The sequence below is a fragment of the Geotrypetes seraphini genome, chromosome 5 (assembly GCF_902459505.1).
Source record: "Geotrypetes seraphini chromosome 5, aGeoSer1.1, whole genome shotgun sequence".
NCBI lineage: Eukaryota > Metazoa > Chordata > Amphibia > Gymnophiona > Dermophiidae > Geotrypetes > Geotrypetes seraphini.
This window is the reverse complement of record NC_047088.1, coordinates 206896459-206918772: the sequence shown is the minus strand read 5'-3', so window position 1 is coordinate 206918772 and position 22314 is coordinate 206896459. Positions and strand designations below refer to the sequence as shown.

General features: G+C 42.3%; 1 protein-coding gene across 1 annotated transcript in view; it reads right to left on the bottom strand.

Moving 5' to 3' along the window:
- The window catches only part of LOC117360618 (sodium channel protein type 2 subunit alpha-like), a 349967-nt gene that overhangs the window by 24804 nt on the left and 302849 nt on the right, over positions 1–22314 (bottom strand). Inside the window, exons 24-26 of the mRNA XM_033944654.1 lie at positions 18296–18433; positions 15364–15468; positions 801–1071 (exon numbers count right to left, since the gene is read on the bottom strand). Coding sequence (XP_033800545.1) covers positions 801–1071; positions 15364–15468; positions 18296–18433 — 514 coding nt within the window. The remainder of the gene's footprint in view (positions 1–800; positions 1072–15363; positions 15469–18295; positions 18434–22314) is intronic.

The window sequence follows — 22314 nt, the reverse complement described above, 5'->3', positions numbered from 1 at the left end:
ATTTTGAGATGCCCTGCCTTAAACCATGCTAACATGATGGTCCTTAGAATTTTTCCTCCTTTTTTCTATTGTGACTTTGAATGTCTGAAAAGTGATAAAGCTAATTCATGCCACAGCTCAGTGTTGGGAGGATCTAGTGTGCTACATTAAACATGTCTTGCTTTATTCACTTCTATTTCACCTCCTGCATAGATCCTATTCTGGTATCTAATAGCATAGTTATTTTGAAACACCCAAACAGTTATTACCCCCAGCTTCTTTCCAGTGGTACAGTGGGTCATTACCTCATACAGATTGCTATAGTTTATCAAAATTGTGGCTAATATTTTGTGTTTAAATTAGGTGACACTATTGCCAAGATCTGATTAGCATGCACTTATTTGTGGCGTATGGGACCCCTCTCAACTATTCCTTCATGACATATAATGTGGTTTAGATGCAAAACCACAGCATATATTAATTCACCCTTTTTGTCCTGTGTATCTGTTATAATTAGATTTTAAGCTCTTTTGTGCAGGGACTGTCTCTTGTTAGATGTCCTGGTGTCCAAGACATCCAAGTAGGTGATTTTCCCCCCAAAATTATTTGGACGTCCCATTTGAAATGTACATTTTTCTGCCTCTGACTTTGGACATCTTGTGGGAAATGTCCAAATTCAGACTTAGATGTCATATCGAAAATGGCACTCTGTGTTGTCTTGTTTTTAGACTGGACCTAATAAAAACAAGAATAAAATTCATAAAATTAATATTCCTTCCTTCCATTACACATTATTTCTTATATTAAAAAAAGTTTCTTACCTACTATAGATAGGATGACCACCACAAAATCAAAAATATTCCAACCTATTGTGAAGTAGTAATAGCGCAGTGAAATCAACTTCAGCACAAATTCTCCCGTGAAAAGAATAATGAAGACTAAATTTATCCAGTATAAATTGTTTTCCATGGTATCACTCTGGTCATCTGTTTCTACCATCATAGTTATCATGTTAAGGCAGATAAGAATCATGACAACAATATCAAATGCTTGCTTTGAGACAAAATCAAAGATTAGGCCTTGGAATTTATTCTGGAAAAAGAATGAGAGAGAAATTTTATATGAGCAATCTTTTCTTTTTAATTATATTTTGGCCTTTATATGAGAAGCTCTATTTGGGGTTTATATGTATATATTGCACACACACATAAAATCCAATTTTAAAAACATGTATATGTGAAGACTGCAAGGGAGCAGAATTGGGCAGGACCACATCTACAGGTACATTGTGTATTTCTCATTTCAGAAGAAGAAATGCAATTGTATGCCCTGATATTTCAGTATCTGCATTTATGAGACTGCTCCAATTTTTGATTTGGGCCAGCCCTTTAAAGAAGGGTTAAGGGAATTGTAACCAGTGGCGTACCAAGGGGGGGGCAGGGGGTGGGGCGGTCCGCCCCAGGTGCAAGGCCCGAGGGGGTGTTCAGCTAGCCACTTACCGGGGAATAGGCTGCCGCCGGGGAAAGAAAGAAGCCGGCGCCGAATTCTCCCTCCCTGCTGCTTCTCTTCCCCGAGCCGAGCAACTCTAGCCGTCCGACGTCAATTCTGACATCGGACAGGACGTTCTGGGCCAGCCAATCGCTGCCTGGCTGGCCCGGAACGTCCTCTCCGACGTTAGAATTGACGTTGGGCAGCCAGAGTTGGTCGGCCCACGGGAAAAGAAGGAGGGCGAATTCGGCGCCGGCCTGTTTCCGATGGCCAGTGGCAGCCTTTCCCCGGCGGTGGTGGCAGCATGGTGGTGGTAGCGGCGGTGGCATGGGGGAGGGAAGGGAGAAAGAAAGAAAGGGGGGGGAGCCAGGGAGCCAGAAAGAAAGCAAGGGGGGGACAGGGAGCCAGAAAGAAAGAAAGGGGGCAGGGTGAAAGAAAGAAAAAAAATGGGGCATGTGGAAAGAGAGAGAAAGACAGACACAGAAAAAGAAAGGGGGCATGGAGAGAGAAAGAAAGAAGGGGGCAGGGTGAAAGAAAGCAATGGGGCACAGAGAGAGAGAGAAAGACAGACATACAGAAAGAAAGGGGGCATGGAGAGAGAAAGAAAGAAGGGGACAGGATGAAACAAAAAAAAGTTGGGGGAGGGAATGAAGTCTGGAGGAGAGGAAGCATACAGGAGGCTGAAAGAAGGGAAGAAATATTGGATGCACAGTCAGAAGAATAAAGTGCAACCAGAGACTGATGAAATTACCAAACATAAAGGTAGGAAAAATGATTTTATTTTCAATTTAGTGATCAAAATGTGTCCGTTTTGAGAATTTATATATGCTGTCTATATTTTGCACTATGGGCCCCTTTTACTAAACTGCAATAGCAGTTTTTAGCGCAGGGAGCATCGAGAGCAGCGTGGGGCATTCAGCGCAGCTCCCTGCGCTAAAAAACGCTATCGCGGTTTAATAAAAAGGGAGGGGGTATATTTGTCTATTTTTGTATAGTTGTTACTGAGGTGACACTGCATAAAGTCATCTGCCTTGACCTCTTTGAAAACCCGCGGAATATAAATGATAATTAACATTTTCTCTGCGTACAATGTGTTTTGTGTTTTTAAAATTTTATTGTTGGTAGATCATTTTGACTTGGCCACGAAGGTAACGGGGAGGGAGGGAGGGGAGCTGCTGAAAGACATCTAGTAATCCTTGCAGGCTTGACTGCAGGGAATTATTTTTGTAAAATCATGTTTTGTTATGTGACTGGCATTATTTAGACTTTAATTTCTATGCATAAATAGAATGAAAATGATATAAAATTACTTGCTTGTTTTTATGTGCGTGCACTGAAGGAAAGTGGAGAGAGAGTGGGCTGAGGACGCTGAAGGGAAATGGGGAAGAGAGAGTGGGGAGAAGACGCTGATTTATAAATTGACAATTGTACAGAATATTGTTTCTTTTTATACTTTAATATAATAAGTTCAATATAAAACAATTCCAGGCTTGTGTGGATGGAATCAGGTGGTTTGTGGGGATGAGGACCGAGCTTACGGGGATTAGTTCAATAAAATGGTATTTTCATATTTCTCATTATTTGTTTTATTTTTATTTGTTAATTTGTAAAGTGGTGATTGTTATATATCAGTTTTTCAAATTTACATCTACTGTCTTTATATTTTGCACAGTATTAGAGGACATGTATTACTGTTTTTGTGGTGTTGCATTGTATGCAGAGTCTGGTTTCTTGGCAGTTCAGTTTAACTTTTGTCTACATATTTTTTTTTAGTTTGTGATTACCGTATTTTCACGCAAATAACACGCACCCGTATAAAACGCGCACACGGATATAGCGCGCAGAAATCACGATGATTTGCACAAAAACTTTGATATACCGCGCTCACGGGTATACCGCGCATGCTTCCGACGCTCCTTTCGCCCGCCCTGACTTTCCGTGCGCTGTCCCGACTCTCCGTTCACCCCCCCTGACTTCCGTGCACTGTCCCCCCTTGAAGGTCTGTCCCCATCCTGAAAGCCTGATGCCCCCCCCCGACGTCCGATACATCCCTCCCCCCCCCGAAGGACCGCCGACTCCCCAACAATATCGGGCCAGGAGGGAGCCCAAATCCTCCTGGCCACGGCGACCCCCTAACCCCACCCCGCACTACATTACGGGCAGGAGGGATCCCAGGCCCTCCTGCCCTCGACGCAAACCCCCCTCCCCCCCCAAGAACCTCCGACCGCCCCCCAGCCGACCCGCGATCCCCCTGGCGACCCCCACGACCCCCCCACCCCCCTTCCCCGTACCTTTGGTAGTTGGGCCAGAAGGGAGCCCAAACCCTCCTGGCCACGGCGACCCCCTAACCCCACCCCGCACTACATTACGGGCAGGAGGGATCCCAGGCCCTCCTGCCCTCGACGCAAACCCCCCTCCCCCCCAAGAACCTCCGACCGCCCCCCAGCCGACCCGCGATCCCCCTGGCGACCCCCACGACCCCCCCACCCCCCTCCCCCGTACCTTTAGTAGTTGGCCGGACAGACGGGAGCCAAACCCGCCTGTCCGGCAGGCAGCCAACGAAGCAATGAGGCCGGATTGGCCCATCCATCCTAAAGCTCCGCCTACTGGTGGGACCTAAGGCGCGTGGGCCAATCAGAATAGGCCCTGGAGCCTTAGGTCCCACCTGGGGGCGCGGCCTGAGGCACATGGTCGGGTTGGGCCCATGTGCCTCAGGCCGCGCCCCCAGGTGGGACCTAAGGCTCCAGGGCCTATTCTGATTGGCCCACGCGCCTTAGGCCCCACCAGTAGGCGGAGCTTTAGGATGGATGGGCCAATCCGGCCTCATTCCTTTGTTGGCTGCCTGCCGGACAGGCGGGTTTGGCTCCCGTCTGTCCGGCCAACTACTAAAGGTACGGGGAAGGGGGGTGGGGGGGTCGTGGGGGTCGCCAGGGGGATCGCGGGTCGGCGGGGGGGCGGTCGGAGGTTCTTGGGGGGGAGGGGGGTTTGCGTCGAGGGCAGGAGGGCCTGGGATCCCTCCTGCCCGTAATGTAGTGCGGGGTGGGGTTAGGGGGTCGCCGTGGCCAGGAGGGTTTGGGCTCCCTTCTGGCCCAACTACCAAAGGTACGGGGAAGGGGGGTGGGGGGTCGTGGGGGTCGCCAGGGGGATCGCGGGTCGGCTGGGAGGCGGTCGGAGGTTCTTGGGGGGGAGGGGGGTTTGCGTCGAGGGCAGGAGGGCCTGGGATCCCTCCTGCCCGTAATGTAGTGCGGGGTGGGGTTAGGGGGTCGCCGTGGCCAGGAGGGTTTGGGCTCCCTTCTGGCCCGATATTGTCGGGAAGTCGGCGGTCGTTCGGGGTGGGGGTGCGAGTGGTCCTGCCGGGGGGGGGGATGTATCGGACGTCGGGGAGTCGGCCGGGCAAGAGGGCTTGGGCTCCCTCTTGCTCCGATCGTGGATGCGGGTGTGGGTGGGAGCGCGTGCGAGCGGTCGTTCGGGGTGGGGGTGCGAGTGGTCCTGCCGGGGGGGGGGATGTATCGGACGTCGGGGAGTCGGCCGGGCAAGAGGGCTTGGGCTCCCTCTTGCTCCGATCGTGGATGCGGGTGCGGATGGGAGCGCGTGCGAGCGGTCGTTCGGGGTGGGGGTGCGAGCGGTCCTGCTGGGGGGGTGAATCGGGCGTCGGGCGGGGTGGGAACTATGTTTTAAAACTTTGGTATACCGCGTTCACGCATATAACGCGCGGTAGGTAAAAACGCGTATAACGCGCGCGTTATATGCGTGAAAATACGGTATTCCATATTGGGCAAAGGTGTATCTGTCTGTGTGTTGAAAGGGACATGGCTTTCTGATAGCATCGACTGTACTGGATCAATTGACTGTGCAGGATCTGGTTTGTTTAGTTTTACAATGTATGTGTTGGTGTTCTAGTGCTCACTGCAGTGTTTAAGATGTTGCCTTTTCCTAGGTACACTCTTGTTGTGCGATATGTAGATTGTTACTAAAAATCATATTTTTCATATAGATGGGGGGGTGTCAAAAAATGATGGGCCCCGGGTGTCACATAAGCTAGGTATGCCACTGATTGTAACCCCCTATTGCTTATTCCCCTCTCCAAAATGAAAATAAAGATTGAAGCCTCTATTGTCAATTAGCGTCATGTATACTATACATGTAGTTTTGAAAAATGGCAGCAGACTCATGTAACTTAGATGTGTAAGTTGTGAAATACCAAATATGTGTAGCGTACATGTATAAGTTACCAATTTCCTCTGTTCAATTTTTCAAAGTGTATCTTTGTAAAATGGCTGCTCCTGTTCACATTCAGGCAAAATACACAAGGACTCCTTTATCCTAGGTCAAGCAGGCAGCATATTCTCACATATGGGTGACGTCATCCACAGAGTCCAGTACAGACAGAATAAAAAGTGAACTATAATTTTAAGTTTTAAGAAACTTTGCAACTGCCTGCACCACGCAAGCGCGACTGCCTTCTCACCCGAACAACTTTGCGGCACCTCAGTTCTTCATTTTCTGTGGAGCAAAGTCTCTTTTTCACTGAACTCCGTTCAGTCAGCATTGCTATCTCACTTTGCATTTTTCATTCTTTTTCTTATTTATATAGTTGATCTCTTTAAGTTTTTCTTTCTGTTTAAAAAGAAATAATAAAAATATTTACTTCTTTTTGTCCAACCTTGGGCTCCGGCCTTGAGGTTCTTTCCCTCAGTGGGGTTTTTCTTCACCACTGAGTTTAATCTTGCTGACGAGATTTTTCCCAGATTTTAAAACCTATGATGGGTTTTAAAAGGTATTGCAGGTGTCGGAGGCCTTTCTCAATAACTGACCCCCATAATTGGTGTCTCCAGTGTCTGGGCCCTAATCACCGGATTGAATCTTGCATTAAATGTTCCACCTTGCAAAAAATGCTCCATTAAAGCCTATCATATTTAACAGAATCTGTTCAGCTTAGCTATGGACATCGGGAAAACTTCGGAGCCGTCACCACTGAAAATTCCTATTTCGACATTGGCTGAAGCTGTGAGGTTTGAAAAAGAAGGGGAGGGTGAATAGACCCCCTCATCCCATTGGTGCTTCTTTCCGTTCCTTTAACCCTCCTGTGGTCTTCTTCTCCTGCCTCTGCATCATCTGGTGACTTCAAGGTATGAAAGGGGGGGGGGGGGCGGAGGCATCATACAGTTTCCCTTTATATTGGAACAGAAAGTTGTTCAGAGGGAAGGCTTCTGGAGTACAAGGTTGACTTTGAGAGGGCTTCTTAATATTAAGAAATGAAACAGCCAGTGCTGAAAGGATTGTGATGAACAGCTGAGATGAACTGTCCTGTGCTGAAATGGCCATCCTGAATCGTCTCCAAATAAATCATTCCCCTGTACAGGGTATGCTGGAGAGATGGTCTTGAATGTTAGCATTGAGAAATGAGATTCTTAATCATTTTTGCATGGCTATGAAGACCACAGAAATGCGAGAAGTAATATCATAAGTATCAAATGTAGATCGTACCATGTACTATGAAATGTTGAAAAGAAGAGAGATTCTCCAATGGAATTTAGTAGTCATAGAGACATTTTTTGTATGAGAGACCTTAGATAGAATGTCATATAAAAATTATAGTTCAGAATTCTGTTTGGTAGCATAGAGCCCTAAAACACTCTCAGGTCAACCCAATCCAGAGTTCTACCTTCTCTTCCAGGACAAGTACTTATCTCTTCCAGGATAAGTTCTGGAACTATGAGCCATTTTCAAGATGGACTCCATGACCAGAGACTGGTGTTATAACTGTGGTCTGTCAAAGCCAGGATAAGATGAATACGGTAAAGAGTGTCCAACATTTGTGGAGCTACTGGGACATGAAGTGGAGATTCCCAGTTTTTAAACAAGGCTTCCTTCATGGGATGGTGAAGAGGAACCTTTATGCAGTCTTTAGGCCACTCTTTATAATCAAGTGCATCCATATGTTTTGCCTGAGGCTCTGTTTCAGACTCCATATTTATTGGGAATGCTTGCCCTTTCTGATGTACTTAGTAAAAGACAGACGCAGAAGTTGTGTGTCGAAGCGTTGGGGACCTTGATGTTGAGGCATGCTTCAGGGGTGACACCAACTATAAGGATGGTGATCTGGCATTGATGCGTTGACACTTAGAGCTTGTCGGTAAAGATGCCTGAGATGATGCCAAAGCATGCATGGAGGGGGAAATATGCTTATGCTTCATAGCCTTTTTACGAGGCTTTCCCAAAGCAGGCAGCACAATGAATTAGACACTACCATCAGTACTGGTGTTGATGCTGAAGTTGCTGGATGAGCATCGGTGTTAAAGTTGCTAGGTGTTCTGGGTATTCTATTTTTCATCCCTTCCAGCATTTTTATACATAATCCAGCCTTCCACAGGTCAACAGTCTTCTTCGTCTGCCAGATGAGGTCTCTCTACAAAAGTTGAAGTAAGGAAGAGGTAGGGAACTACAGGCCAGTAAGTCTGATTTCTATGGTAAGTAAATTAATGGAAATGCTTTTAAAACAGAGAATAGAATTGCCAAAAAGGTAACAGAATATTAATGTCATCTGCATAAATATAACTAAACACATTATATACTTCCAATGCTTTACCCTGGCATCCTGTTTGTCTGGTCCGTCTTGTCTGTTTAGATTGTAAGCTCTTTCGAGCAGGGACTGTCTCCTTCATGACTCTGTACAGCGCTGTGTACATCTAGTAGCACTCTAGAAATAATAGGATTGCATCATAACATTAAATAATATTGGGGAAAGGGGCAAACCTTGTGGCACCCCACAACCGGTTTTCCACCTAGTAGATAGTAGACCGTTCATTAGACCTTTTAACCTTATATAATCAATGAGATGAAAGCCCGCTTATCCAGTTCAATACTTTACTCTCTAAACCCCAATTTTGTAATATAAGTAAAACTAAATTATGATTAAAAAGTTCTCTTCAGTCTGTCTTCTGATTGGGAGCGTCAGACCTTTTTTTGTCTGACATCTACTTGACCTCCTTGGACCATTGAGTCCTTCAACCTCGCATTGGCAATCTTTCCTTCAATGTCCAAAGTTCCTAGTAGCTTTAAGTGGTACACTTTGTATAATAAGACCATTTCAAGTACAGACACACATAACTGGTGTGTCCAGTGCCTAAGGCCTGAATATCATGATATTTCCTGCCCATTCTGCTCTAAACTGCAGAAAAGGTCACTAAAAGTCAGGAAATTACAGTATGAAAAACATTATGGGTCATCTACATCAAGAATGGCTGTCAACTCTGACTGCCCGTTATGCTCTTTGAGGGCACAGGTGTGACACACTGCTTTAACATCAGTCACGGCCGAAGCAAATAGACGCTTAAGGATGAAATCCACATGTTGGTCCTGGACATCCTTCAGGACCACCCCATCACTGGGGAGAGATGTTCACTTGGTGACCTGCGCCACCGAAGAATCCACCTTCAGGAAAATAAAGTGCTTGTTAAAGCCATCCTCCATGGGTTCAAGCCATGCCATGACTCGAGCAGCTTCAATTCCTGCAGAAATTCAGATATTAAATCCACAAGGTGTACGGGCTTAAAGAATCTGCATACTTTGGGGTCCTCCCCCAAATCACAGGCGCCACATGGGTCTGGATCCTGGAGATCCGCCAGATTCGCCACATCCATGTCTGCCGCGGTGCTGCCCGGCGAAAGCAGAAAAATGGAAAGAGTGTCTGGCACAACTGTGGGCACAGCCGGCTTACTCCCTGGTACCTCTGCAGGGAGGCAAGAAGATAGACTCTGGTCTCATGGAGCAGGGATCCCTGTGACTGGCAGCGAGGCCGTTGGAAGGGAAACAGGCATAGACTTTTAAGTATGCCTGATAAAGCATATTCACAAATTCTGGTGGAAAACCCTCTGCAGCAGCGGAAGCTGACTTCTGCTTGACAAATCTGGAATGCTTGGAAGATATATGAGATTTATCACTGGAGCCATGCTTGCAGTTCACGAAAATGCCATCAGCACACTCTCCAGGGCCCCCTTATGCCAATTTTGTGGGAGTCGGGGCATAAGGTGCTTGAAGATCCTCCCCGGAGGTCAAAGGCACCGCATTTGAGCAAATCTTGCCCCCTTTGCGGGTCGCAGCGCACGTAGAACATGGCTGTGCAACCGACAGCCATCCACCGCAAATGAACTGGAAATCTGGATTTCTTCTGACTGCCCCACGGGCCTGACAACCACGGCCGGAGACCTCCGCTACCTGTGGACACATCGTGCAAATGCCTAGCAGAAGAACACAGTCTGGCTCCAATCCCGGTCATGCCTCCATGGAACCGCTCAGCCTGCGCTACACTCAACTAGTGGATGAACCTGGGGTGAGCCAGCTCACAAGGGAAAGGTCCCTGCACTCCGAGTCAATGTGAAGGCTGTCCAGGGGGCTTACTTCTGAGCAGGGAACCCCCAGAAGCAGATGTTCTCCAACATGGTCAAGGACTTCCCTGCAGTGAACCTCCACAACACGAGGGCGAACCTGACCAAAACTTACTGTAAAAATCACAAAAAGAAATACAGGCAGAAACAATAAGCTCCTTCAACCTGACCTGTAGGAATTGAAACTGGAGTACACAGGAGCATGCTCAGTGTTAAGGTGTGAAGGGGTAAAAACTTCAAAGGTTTTGAGGCTTCCTACAGATCCCTGGCGGGAGGAGGGAAATAACCCACTAGTCCCAGAATTAAGTGGGATTGTACAAGAATCTGACTGCTTCAACCTTCTCTCCACGAGCATCAATCATAACCCCTCCAATTAAGGGGCCAATTAACGTTCTGTTAGTAACAAAGACATAGCACAATCCAGAGTTTGGCTACACACATTAAAGAGATTAATAAGAAACAAAGGAAGGTTGATAGTTTAACCTTGACTACACTAAAAGGTTATGTGAACTAATCAATATTTTTCTACTCTGTTCATGACTGAGAAACCTATAAAAACTAAACTCCTAGTTTCAGCAAGTAGGTCTTGTTCTGTCTCAGAGAATATGTCTCTGGGCCAGGACTACAGATCCTCAAATCTGTCTTTGTTTTTTGAGTTGTTTGATTTCTCCTGAGATAGCTTTATGTGCTATATGATTAGTGCTCTTCTCTATTTTGTATTACTTTTCTTCCTATTAGTATGTGTGAAATTATTAGCTAATAATAAAAATCTACTGGGAAAAACGTTTTTTCCAGTAGATTTTTATTGTTTAATTCACGTCTCTTCCCATCAACTTGATTATATTGTGAAATTATTAGCTAACCAGAATGAAGAGGAGAATAAAGAGAAATCTATAACTGTGCATGGTGTGGTGTGAATGTATGGTATTTTATTGGTACTGGGTGTGTATGAGATAAGTGTCTGGGTCAAGAAGACAGCTTTTGTCCTCTGGATTGTGTTTGAGTTTCTACAGTCTTTACTTGCTGACTGTCTGTCTGTACCAGGGCTCCGTTGATGATGTTACCTACATGCGAGAAAATATTGCCTGCTTGTCCTCGGCTAATGCACTCATTTTTTAAATATTTAATAAAAAGAAATTCACATTAAAATTCTAGATTTGTACTAAATTTTTCAAAAATTTAATAAAGATATTGAGGGGGGAATTCCAATTTTGTATAGGTCAGCACTTATCAAACTTTCTGTGGCCATAACTCCATAAATGCAGTCACAGAACGCATACAACCCCAAGGGGCATGGGCTGATGTTTCTAAAAACAGCCTGCCCAGGTTGCAACCCCAAATCGACATTTTATGATCCAAATTTGAGGCAACTTACAGTATGGGAAGCTGTCTGGACAAGGAAAGGGATCAGTCCCACTCAGGATATTCAGAATGTGTACTGCATTTTATTAAAGGTATGTGAATGCTGAACCTTTTGTAAAATATACCTAAGGGTGCTGAAAAATTGAGATTATTTGTGTGAAGGTTTTTCCATGTGTAAAGTCGGTTTTATGTGCAGAAAAGACCTTTCATATAATTGCACCTAGTATACGTAGATATGCCTATGCTTACTAACAAGATGGTGCAAACTATACAGAGGCATCCCTGGGGACCCAGTTTGGGTGAAGCAGGGCTGGAGTTGATTTGGAGCAGATGTAAATATGTGATTTAGCATTTACTTTTGCACACTATTGGGAATGGATCTAGAAGTTTATTTTATAAAAAGACATGTGTTGCCTTTATAAACTAAATAAGTAGAAATGCAGACACTTCAAATCTATATCCCCAAACAAACTCATAAATATCATTGAAAAACTATTGGGGAGTCCATATATTTTCTTCTATCTTGTATAGTCCGGAAGATGCTGGGGTGAATGGTGGTTTCGGCAGTAACAGGGGAGGTCCTTGAAAAAGTCCTATCGGATGAAACATGTTGGCTGTTTACCTCAGCTGAACTGATTATAAGATAAGTGTTATTTTTATAACCTAAAATAATCAATAATTAAGCAAATTTAAAACTTTTTCACATAAGAGAGATGAAGTTTGAATGTGGTATTGAAAGGGCTGATGATGAGATGGGTATATAAATCTTTGGTACTATGACAGGAATTGAGTTCCATGGGGAAGCTTTTATAAATTAGGCACTCTTTTTGCATGATCATATACATATCCTTTTATAAAATCAGGATCGTGGGCAGAGTATTTTGCTACCTACTTGTTCAAGTGCTGGATTTTCTAAACTTATACATACATGGTAAGCCAGTTAAGGAACCAAACTCTGAAATTCAATTTTTGGAATTTTGAAATGGCTTCATTGTATGAGGAGTAAATACAATTTCCACCCACAAGCTCTCCTCCAGATAAGTTAGCCCACAGTTATGTGGTGAGTGAAAAGCTGGTGTAAATGCTGGTATGGAAAATTTGCAAAATATGGATTGCATATATCATTTCAAGGGTTTGTACAATGTTATTAGATGTTCAATAGATATATTTATTAGATACTTCAATTTTTGTTTTAAGTCTTCACAATATGCCAACCTCCAACCAATTAATTCCTGGTTGAGGCATTTCCTGGCAAATTGATCTTCAGACGACTTGTTTTCATAAATGATTTTTTGAATTGAATTGATAGGTATTTCTAAAGTGCTACTAAAGTGCTTCTTTTAGTGCAATAAATAGTTCTAAAAAAAACTCCAATACTTAAGAAACTTTATATATTGTACTTAATTTTATATTTTGTACTTAGCTTTTCATGCTTGCTGATTGCATGAGTCACTATTAGTTAATCTTAAACGTCGGGTAAGGACCTGTACTCTTCGACATGTTTCGCCACAGGCTTTATCAAGAAGTCCCCTGTGAGATGAAGCAAGTAGATAAAGATCATTAGTTTCTAAATCTTTTTACAAAAACATCTAATTAAATCAATTCAGCCTAATTTTAAAGTTGTAACAATCATAAAGTTACCCCTTCAATGTTGATCCGCTGCATACCGACCAAGCCTCTAAAGTGCTAAGATGGCCACGGCGTATTTTTCTTTAGACTTTTAATCTCGTGAGTTCATATACGTCATTAATGACGTCAGCTAAGCCTGGGAGATTCAAAAACCAAAAACTTTATACCAATGTCATCCATTCTTTCTCCTGGTTGAGTCCAAAAAGAGTCACTGTATTCAAAGTGAAAAATCCAACGTTGTTCACTGTTATTAAGTCTCCTTTCGTAATTTCCTCCCTCCCACCCTTGTTTTATGTGGTCAATGATTCGCCATTGGATATCGTTCACTGTGTGAGCCTTGTCCAACCAATGTTGGACTAACGGAGCTTGGATATTGCCTGTGTTGATTCTAGACTTGTGTTCTGTCAAACGCACCTGAATTGAGTGACTGCTACATCCAATATAAATCATGCCACAAGGGCATGTAATTGCATACACTACATTATGTGACTTGCATGTGGTGTGTGAATGAGATTCAATCGTGATGTTCCTATTGGGGGTAGACCATCTCTTCCCCTCAATGGTCTTTTCACACCATTTGCAGTATCCACATCTGGCATGATATTTATTTACATCAGACCTTGAATATTCCTCGTACTGGTTCTTGGATAATTTTTCTACCAAATTTTGTCCTCTACTATAAGCAATAATTGGAAACTCACAAAAAATCGGAGCTGTCAGTTGGATAACGTGCCAGTGTTTTTTCATACTGCTTAATCAATACATAGGAATGATCGTAGTACGGAATGATACATACCATTTGTTCTTCATCAGAGTTGTTCTACAATAGGTCCTGATCGATCAATAGATATAGATGATTCTTCAGAGAGGGTAGATTGTGCTTGTTGGGATAAAATTTTGGAGAAAAATTATCCAAGAACCAGTACGAGGAATATTCAAGGTCTGATGTAAATAAATATCATGCCAGATGTGGACGCTGCCAATGGTGTGAAAAGACCATTGAGGGGAAGAGATGGTCTACCCCCAATAGGAACATCACGATTGAATCTCATTCACACACCACATGCAAGTCACATAATGTAGTGTATGCAATTACATGCCCTTGTGGCATGATTGGATGTAGCAGTCACCCAATTCAGGTGCATTTGACAGAACACAAGTCTAGAATCAACACAGGCAATATCCAAGCTCCGTTAGTCCAACATTGGTTGGACAAGGCTCATACAGTGGACGATATCCAATGGCGAATCATTGACCACATAAAACAAGGGTGGGAGGGAGGAAATTACGAAAGGAGACTTAACAGTGAATAACGTTGGATTTTCACTTTGAATATGGCAACTCCTTTTGGACTCACAGGAGATAGAATGGATGACACTGGTATAAAGTTTTTGGTTTTTGAATCTCCCGGGCTTAGCTGACGTCATTAATGACGTATATGAACTCACGAGATTAAAAGTCTAAAGAAAAAACGCCGCCGCCATCTTAGCACTTTAGAGGCTTGGTCGGGATGCAGCGGATCAACATTGAAGGGGTAACTTTATGATTGTTACAACTTTAAAGTTAGGCTGAATTGATTTAATTAGATGTTTTTGTAAAAAGATTTAGAAACCAATGATCTTTATCTACTTGCTTCATCTCACAGGGGACTACTTCTTGATTTCGCCTGTGGTGAAACATGTCACAGAGTACAGGTCAATACCCGATGTTTAAGATTAACTAATAGTGACTCATGCAATCAGCAAGCATGAAAAGCTAAGTACAAAATATAAAATTAAGTACAATATATAAAGTTTCTTAAGAATTGGAGTTTTTTAGAACTATTTATTGCACTGAAAGAAGCACTTTAGTAACACTTTAGAAATACCTATCAATTCAATTCAAAAAATCATTTATGAAAATAAGTTGTCTGAGGATCAATTTGCCAGAAAATGCCTCAACCAGGAATTAATTGTTTGGAGGTTAGCATATTGTGAAGACTTAAAACAAAAAATTGAAGTATCTAATAAATATATCTATTGAACATCTAATAACATTGAACAAACTGCTATATTTTACCAATGCAAACTTATTTCCAGTCAATTGAAGTAAGCGGTTACAAATTTCTACTTATATAATTTCAAGGCCAAACCAGACCACACACTCTTTAAATCTGTATGTGCTTTTCTGACATATGTATATATCAATTTACATGCGTAAATCAAGCCTTTTATATATATGAAAACGACCTCACCCTTGTAAAATCACCTCTTTAACCCCCCTCCCTTTTACTAAACCGCGATATTGGTTATTAGTGCAGGGAGCCACTCTGAATGCTCCATGCTGCTCCCGACGCTCACAAGAACACAGTTTAGTAAAAGGGGGAATAAGTTAGTAGTAGAACATATCACAACTCATATAAACATCTTTCTACATTCTGCTTCAGGTTTCTTGTACCACTGTACTGTGAAATAATATACTACACTGTATTTATTTTCAATCTAAAAAAAAAAAATCTTCCATAAAAATCATTCTTTACCGATGGTCTGGGTATTGGTTTTTGTGGTTTCTTGGATCCCAATTTTTTCATTGCATTGTAATATTTCTTTTGTTCTTCTGTCATAAATATATCTTGACCTCCAAAGTAAAGAAATAAAAATCAAAATTGATTATAATCCTATCCATAGAGATAATACAACAGCAAAACAACTGATGTCCATTAACTCAATTAAATTGACAATTGCTACTGTATAATTTTTAACTTTCTGGATGACTTCCTTGTCCTGCCTTGTTGTCCTGCCTCAGTCCTAGCTAGAATATGGTGCTTGTATGCTCCATCAATTCTCAAACAGAGCCTGTTTTATCAATCTGATTTCACTTTTACTATCCTGCTTCTCAACAGCACATTAATCCTAGTGTTCCAACTTCCTTTCCATTTGTTTCACTGACAACTCCCTCTAGACTGAAGCTTGTTTAATGCATATTTGCTGAATATTTAATTGTATTCTTTATTCTTTTGTTACCTGCTTTGAACCACTGTTGGTGGGAGTTGGCGGAATACAAGAGCTAGATAATGTAACATAATGCATGAAATTGCATATATACTTAAGAGCAGATTTTGAACTAGCAGAAATGGCTGCTTTACATGCACTTCAAAAAGATAGAAGAAATCAAACATTATGGGCTCGTTTTACTAAGCCGCATTAGGGCCTTAGCATGCAGAATAGCTTGTGCTAAATTGCCGTGTAGACCTTAACGCCAGCATTCAGCTGGTGTTATTCTAGAAGCGTACTGCGCAGTTTAGCATGTGGTAATTTTGTGCGTGCACTAAAAATGCTAGCGCACCTTAGTAAAAGGAGCCCTATATATTGCAGGCTCACATTTATCACTTCACAGACTGTGAGGACAACAAATCAAAAGATTTTATTTAAATGAAAACCTAGATTAAATATTCTCTCCCCCCCCATCCCACCTACTGTGGATAAGAAACTACACTGCTTTTTATAGTGCTTTGGTCAGGGCTGAGGTGGGATGGCAAAGTATGCATTTTCTTATGAGTAGTTTTACACTTGCTTACACAGTACAGTACAATATCTAATGTCCAGTGACTCACCACAGTCGAGGAGCTGAAGGAAAAGAGCCCTGGGTTGTACATGTTTTCTCCTCCTCTCTCCCCACTCCCAAGAAAATAGTGAGATACAAAAAATTTGCCTTCATCCTCACTCACTTGCTCTCTCTCCACACAATACCATCCTCCATTCTTTTCTGTCCTCCTCCCCCACCCCTCCCCCTGCCTTCCTTCCTTGTCACTGCAAAAGTTGAAGAAATGGTTTCCTTGCCTTTGGTGGTTAGATTGCTTAATTCTGCTGGTCAGGACCAATCAGAAGCAGGAGATGGTGGAATTAAGAGCTGCAGCAGGCAAGTCACCATCTTTACTGCCTACCCTATTCTCATACATGATTCAGCTCCTTCTCCTGTCTGCCAGAATGGATTTTTGGAAAGCCTTAGCCTCTTCAATTCTCTTATATTCAGAACTTTCCTGCAGCTGCCCATATTTTCACAGGGAAACTGAGGATTTTCACTGAAAAATGTACTTGCAAGCCTCTGTAATTAAACAATTGCCCTAAAACTATAAACTTGTCAGAACCACTGAAAAAAAAAACCCCAGCAACAGTTTATCAGGAGGAAAATACTTCAGCAGTCAGTGGCATGCAACACTATGGTTACCACTTATAGTAAATGATTTAGGCCCAGATTCTCGAAGAACTGGTGCTAATATTTTAGGTGCCCAAGCTCAGAAAAAAAAAAGCCATTTAAACAACATTTTTGAATTTCAATACCTACCAACTTAAACATTTGGTGCCGGATTTGTACCTCTGTAGGCATTTTAGGCCGCTGAATGACTAAAGCCAGACATTGCATTAGGCAGCCTAAAACACCTTATGGAGGTGCAATTCACATCACAGGTAAGTGCCAGAAATGTAGGCCAGGGAAACATGATTGACATGCGATCAGTGGCTGCTTTTAAGGTGGCCAACAACAGTGCCGTTTACAGAATCCAGGCCAAAATGCGTTTGCTGCCTTACATACTCCAATGTCTTATCAGTCAAAAATCTCTTGTAGTACAAAATTAGTGCTCAAATTTTATATTATTGTTTATGCTTTGTTTTCAATCCATTTAAGTACAAAACTCATGGGAATGAAAAATGTCAAACAGCATTTAACTCTGTAAAACATATGCAGCCACTGTTTTACTCTCTAACTTCTTCAGAGGATGATTCAAATTAATACTAGAACATAAGAACATAAGAATTGCTGCTGCTGGGTCAGACCAGTGGTCCATCGTGCCCAGCAGTCCACTCACTTGGTGGCCCTCATAGATCTGTGCTCACTTGTAAGACAGCAAACATATTAAGGGGCCCTTTTACTAAAGCTTAGCATGTATTAATGGAATTAGCATGTGCCAAATCCCAAGAAGCACATAGGAATAAAATGCACTAAGCTTTAATAAAAGGGCCTCTACATCATATTAGTGGTGACAACAGTGCTGCGTGCTGACTACCAAGCAATGCTCCCTCTAAGGATTGGGCAGGTGTGTGCAAATTTATTTTGTGTGCAAGCGACAAGTTCTAAAAAAAATTTTCATGTGAGCAACAAGTTCTAAAAACTAGATTTACAAGTATTTTTATGAGCAATGAGTGATCATATAAAATCTGCGAGTGATGCTCCTAGAATGTATGAGCAATTGCTTAAACGCTCTGCTTAGAGAGAACATAGCTGCAAAGGTCTTTTCCTCCTGACAGTTAAGCTGTGTCTGAGATTTCAAAATTGTCCTCCTCCTTACTATTTTCATGCTAAAATACAGAGAACATCCCTGTTTTAATAAGGTATTTGTTTATATAAAGTAATTAATTCAAATTATTTGTAACAATCGAAACTGTTTTAATTTACAGGTGAAACATAAAACTTATCTTCTTTTTTTGTTGGTTGAAGTTATCAATGATGACACCAATGAAGAGGTTCAAGGTAAAGAATGATCCAAAGATAATGAAGATCACAAAGTAAATATACATGTACAGATTTTCTTCATACTTAGGTTGATCTTTTAACTACAAAGAAGTAAAAAAGGTTAGCATTAAACAATATTATTTGTTGAAATTTCAAATCAAGTGAAATTATTGATTTATGAAACCAAGTAACCACTTCAATACTTTTGTTGCTCAAGATAAGTTACATTGTCAGCAGTACATCATATGTGAAGACCTGTATCCATCACTGGAATAAAGGATAATCACTCCATGGCTGACATTCAACTTGTCATTAAGCAGTTACAAGGGATCATACAGCATGATGTCAGATAAAGACACTAAGGCTGTCTAGTTCACCTAGTTTATTTCTTGATCCATGTCATGAGCACATCTGGCTTTACCTTCACTTCTTAGCTACTACATAAGAATATGAGACGAGCCCTGCGGAATCACACAAAATGCAATAGAACCCAGAATTCTCTCTCCAACAATGGCTGGTCCAGGTCACAAGTACCCAACATATCCCAAAAATGTAGATCAATTTCTCATGGCTAATTTCCAGAGATAAGTGATGGCCTTCAACCTAACTTTTATATTTTTATGTGGTCTCATATTACTTTAGAAAACATATATATATATATGTTTTCTAAAGTAATATGAGACCACATCAAGGAAGAGAAAAAGGCAATTCTTAAACATACATAACCAACAGGAAAAAAGCAAAATGCCTGTAAATTTCTTATTTTAAGTTTTAGTTTGAACATCTGTCTCTCTATCTATCAGGAATATTTCCAATTGATCAGGTTCAAAAAAGGCATATGACATATTTAAATAAGTAACCATACATTTGGCAGGAAATGTTAAGAAAAAGGTTGCTCCTAATGGTAATACTCAAAATTTATATTGAAGTAATTGTTTCCGCCTATATTGGGTAGCTTTACACACATCTGGAAACATTTGTAATTTCTGCTCACAAAAGAGGAAATCTTTTTTCAAGAAATAATTTTTCAACACCATACTTTTACAATTCTCTGAGGCAAAGGTAACCAAGAGGGTGGCTCGCTCTGAAATATCATCGTGACCTGTCTCAAGAAATAAGGTTAAATTTTCCAATGGATCTTTCCTCTGGTTAGGTCCATCAGATATACCCTCCTCTTGGTTAACCAATCCCCTCACTGGGAGATAGAAACATCTATTCAACACAATAGTTTCAGCACTGCCCAATTCTAGAACCTCTTTAAAATATTTTCTAAGTAATATTTCTGGTGAGAGCAGTGGACATTTTGGAAAATTCTATATTCTCAGATTAGAAACTCATATATGGTTTTCCATAATCTCACATTGCCTATGCAACCAAAGACTATCCTTAATTGCAGAAGTACTAGTTTGTTGTAGTGTTCCCATCTGAGATTCTGATTTTTGAACTGCTTCTTCCAACTGACTAATTTTCTCATCTATTTTTTCCATTTTAGACACTACTTGATCTGAAAAAACACAAAGCTTTTGTACTGGACCCTGTAGTAAGGCTTCAGACCTATATCTCTTAAAGTTATATTCTGAGGAATTTCCTTATTAGATAAAGTTCCCAGTAGGAAACTCAACTGGTTGAATTTTGTTACACTCTAATGGGGATTCTATCTGTGGCTGTTGTGCCAATGAGTCTGCTGATGATGTATTTTCTCCTAAAGGAAGACTACCATTAGGACAAGTCTCCTCTGGAGAAAACCAAGAGATGGGTGGACCCGGGGAAATTCTTTCCCTGGAATTTAATGAGGCACCCGATACATTTCCTGCGATAGGAGAGGAGGGAATGCCAAAACTAAGTGTTTTTCAATAGGGCTAGGAAGAGTTGGAGTACTAGTTGGTAACAATTTAGGTTTTACCTTACACTTCCCCATGCTCACAACAGGGACAAAAGATAGGCAAAATTATCAAACCATATTATCTACTCCAACGGAACTCCAAAGGGGCTCATAAGGGGCATGCCCCTTTGGCCACGCCCTGCAGCCATGCTGCAGGAAGCAGCAAGTTTTTGATTCCGATGTAGCCCCGCCCACTGAAATCAGCACGGGAAGGTCGGGAACATCTGACAAAGTACAGCAAAGCCGCCAGGTCTTTCCTCTCTCCCAGGCAGAAATGACTCCCCACTCTCCAACAGCCACAGGAAGTCACAAGTTTTTGACTCCGATTTTGCCAGAGGATGTGATTACAGCAGTTAGCAAAGCTGGATTAGGTTTGGACAAGCTCCTGGAGGAAAAGTCCATAGCATGATGTTGAGACAGATGTGGGGAAACCACTGCTCACCCTGGAATGGGTTTCTGCCGGGTACTGTGACTTGGATTGGCCACTGTTGGAAACACAGAACTCGGCTAGATGTGTCTGGCTGTTCTTACATTCTTAGATACATCTTCAACTGGCAGTTGCACATGTTAAGTCATAGTATAACTTAGGCATGCAACTGCAAGACACACTTCTGATCCACCCATGAGCATGACCTCTTCGTATTATAGCGTTCAGATGCTAAGTTTATAGAATAGTGCTTAAGAGAAGTGACATAGAAAAATATAAATTACTGCCAATTAGCACCAATTAATGTAACTTAAGTGCTATTGATAATTAAGGTCAATTGGCACCTAATTTAACAATTATGTTAGGCATGCAACTGGCAGTATTCTATAACTTCCATTTCCAAAGTTGCCTGTTAGTCAGATATTTGGGCACTCAGCTTTATAGAACTCAGGAGTGAGTGCTTCAGCTCAATTCAGTGAACTAATTTTTTTTCACTTTTAACAAAACATGAGGAGCAACCTGCACAGAGTGGCAATCAGAACCTAAATGAGAGCATTGGCGAGGGGGTTAACCTGTACTGAACAGCAATTAACAATCCTAACCACATTATGGAACAGACCAGTTAGACTATTTCAGTCTTCATCTGCTATCATAGAAACATTATGTATGTCTCTTGTAAACCGCCTAGGTTTAGGCAGTGTATAAATTTTTAAATAAATAAATTGCTAGCAGATAAAGGCTAAATGGTCAATCCAGTCAGCCCACTTGCAGCATCCACTATCTCCTTCTCTCCTTAAGAGATCCCACATGCCTGTCCCATGTTCAACCTCCTCCAAATTGAATACAAGTTTATGTTGTTCCCAGGGTCTCATACAAAACCATACAAAATTTCTTGGCTGGATCTCTATTGGTTTGAGATTTACCTTCAGAGTGCTAAGCGCCACATAATACAAAACAGCCACTTTGTCCATGTGTTTCAGTCCAACAAAACCTGTCATGGGACTGAAATTTTTTGGATTAGTACAACCCATGTTACTAAGTCCCTGTGCAAAACTTGGAACCTAACATGAGCTTACCTCCCTTTTTATGGGCCAGCAAACTACAATAGAATCTCAGTTACCCAGCACCCATGGGGACTGGTGGATGCCAGATAACTGTAGTTTCTGGTTGCTTGAGAGTTATTGTAAAAATAAGTTTGGTTTCCTTTCCCACCTCACTATCATCCCCCCCCCCCCACTTGTAGGTCTAGCATCTGTTCTTTCCTTCTTTCCCCCTTCCACCCACACCCCAACTCCCTCTGTTCCCAAAGCAGAAGAGCTGGTCCTGACAACCCTCTCTCCTCACCTGAAGCTGTAGTGGCAACCAGTGAGCAGAGGAAGTGCTGGTAAACTGGCAGCTTCTGGCCAGCCCAGCAAGGGCCTCTACTCGCCTGGTGCTACTACAGCTTTGGGTAAATGAGTGAGGGGGGTTGTCAGGATGCTCTTCTGCTTCAGGAATGGAGGGAAGGAGGGAGGGGGTTATCAGGACTGGCTCTACTGCTTTGGGAATGGAGGGAAGGAGGGAGAGGTTGTCAGGACTGGCTCTATTGCTTCAGGAACAGAGGGAGGGAGAGGGGTTGCCAGGACCAGCTGCCTGCTGCTTCAGGAACGGAGGAAGATTTGTGGCTGCTGCAA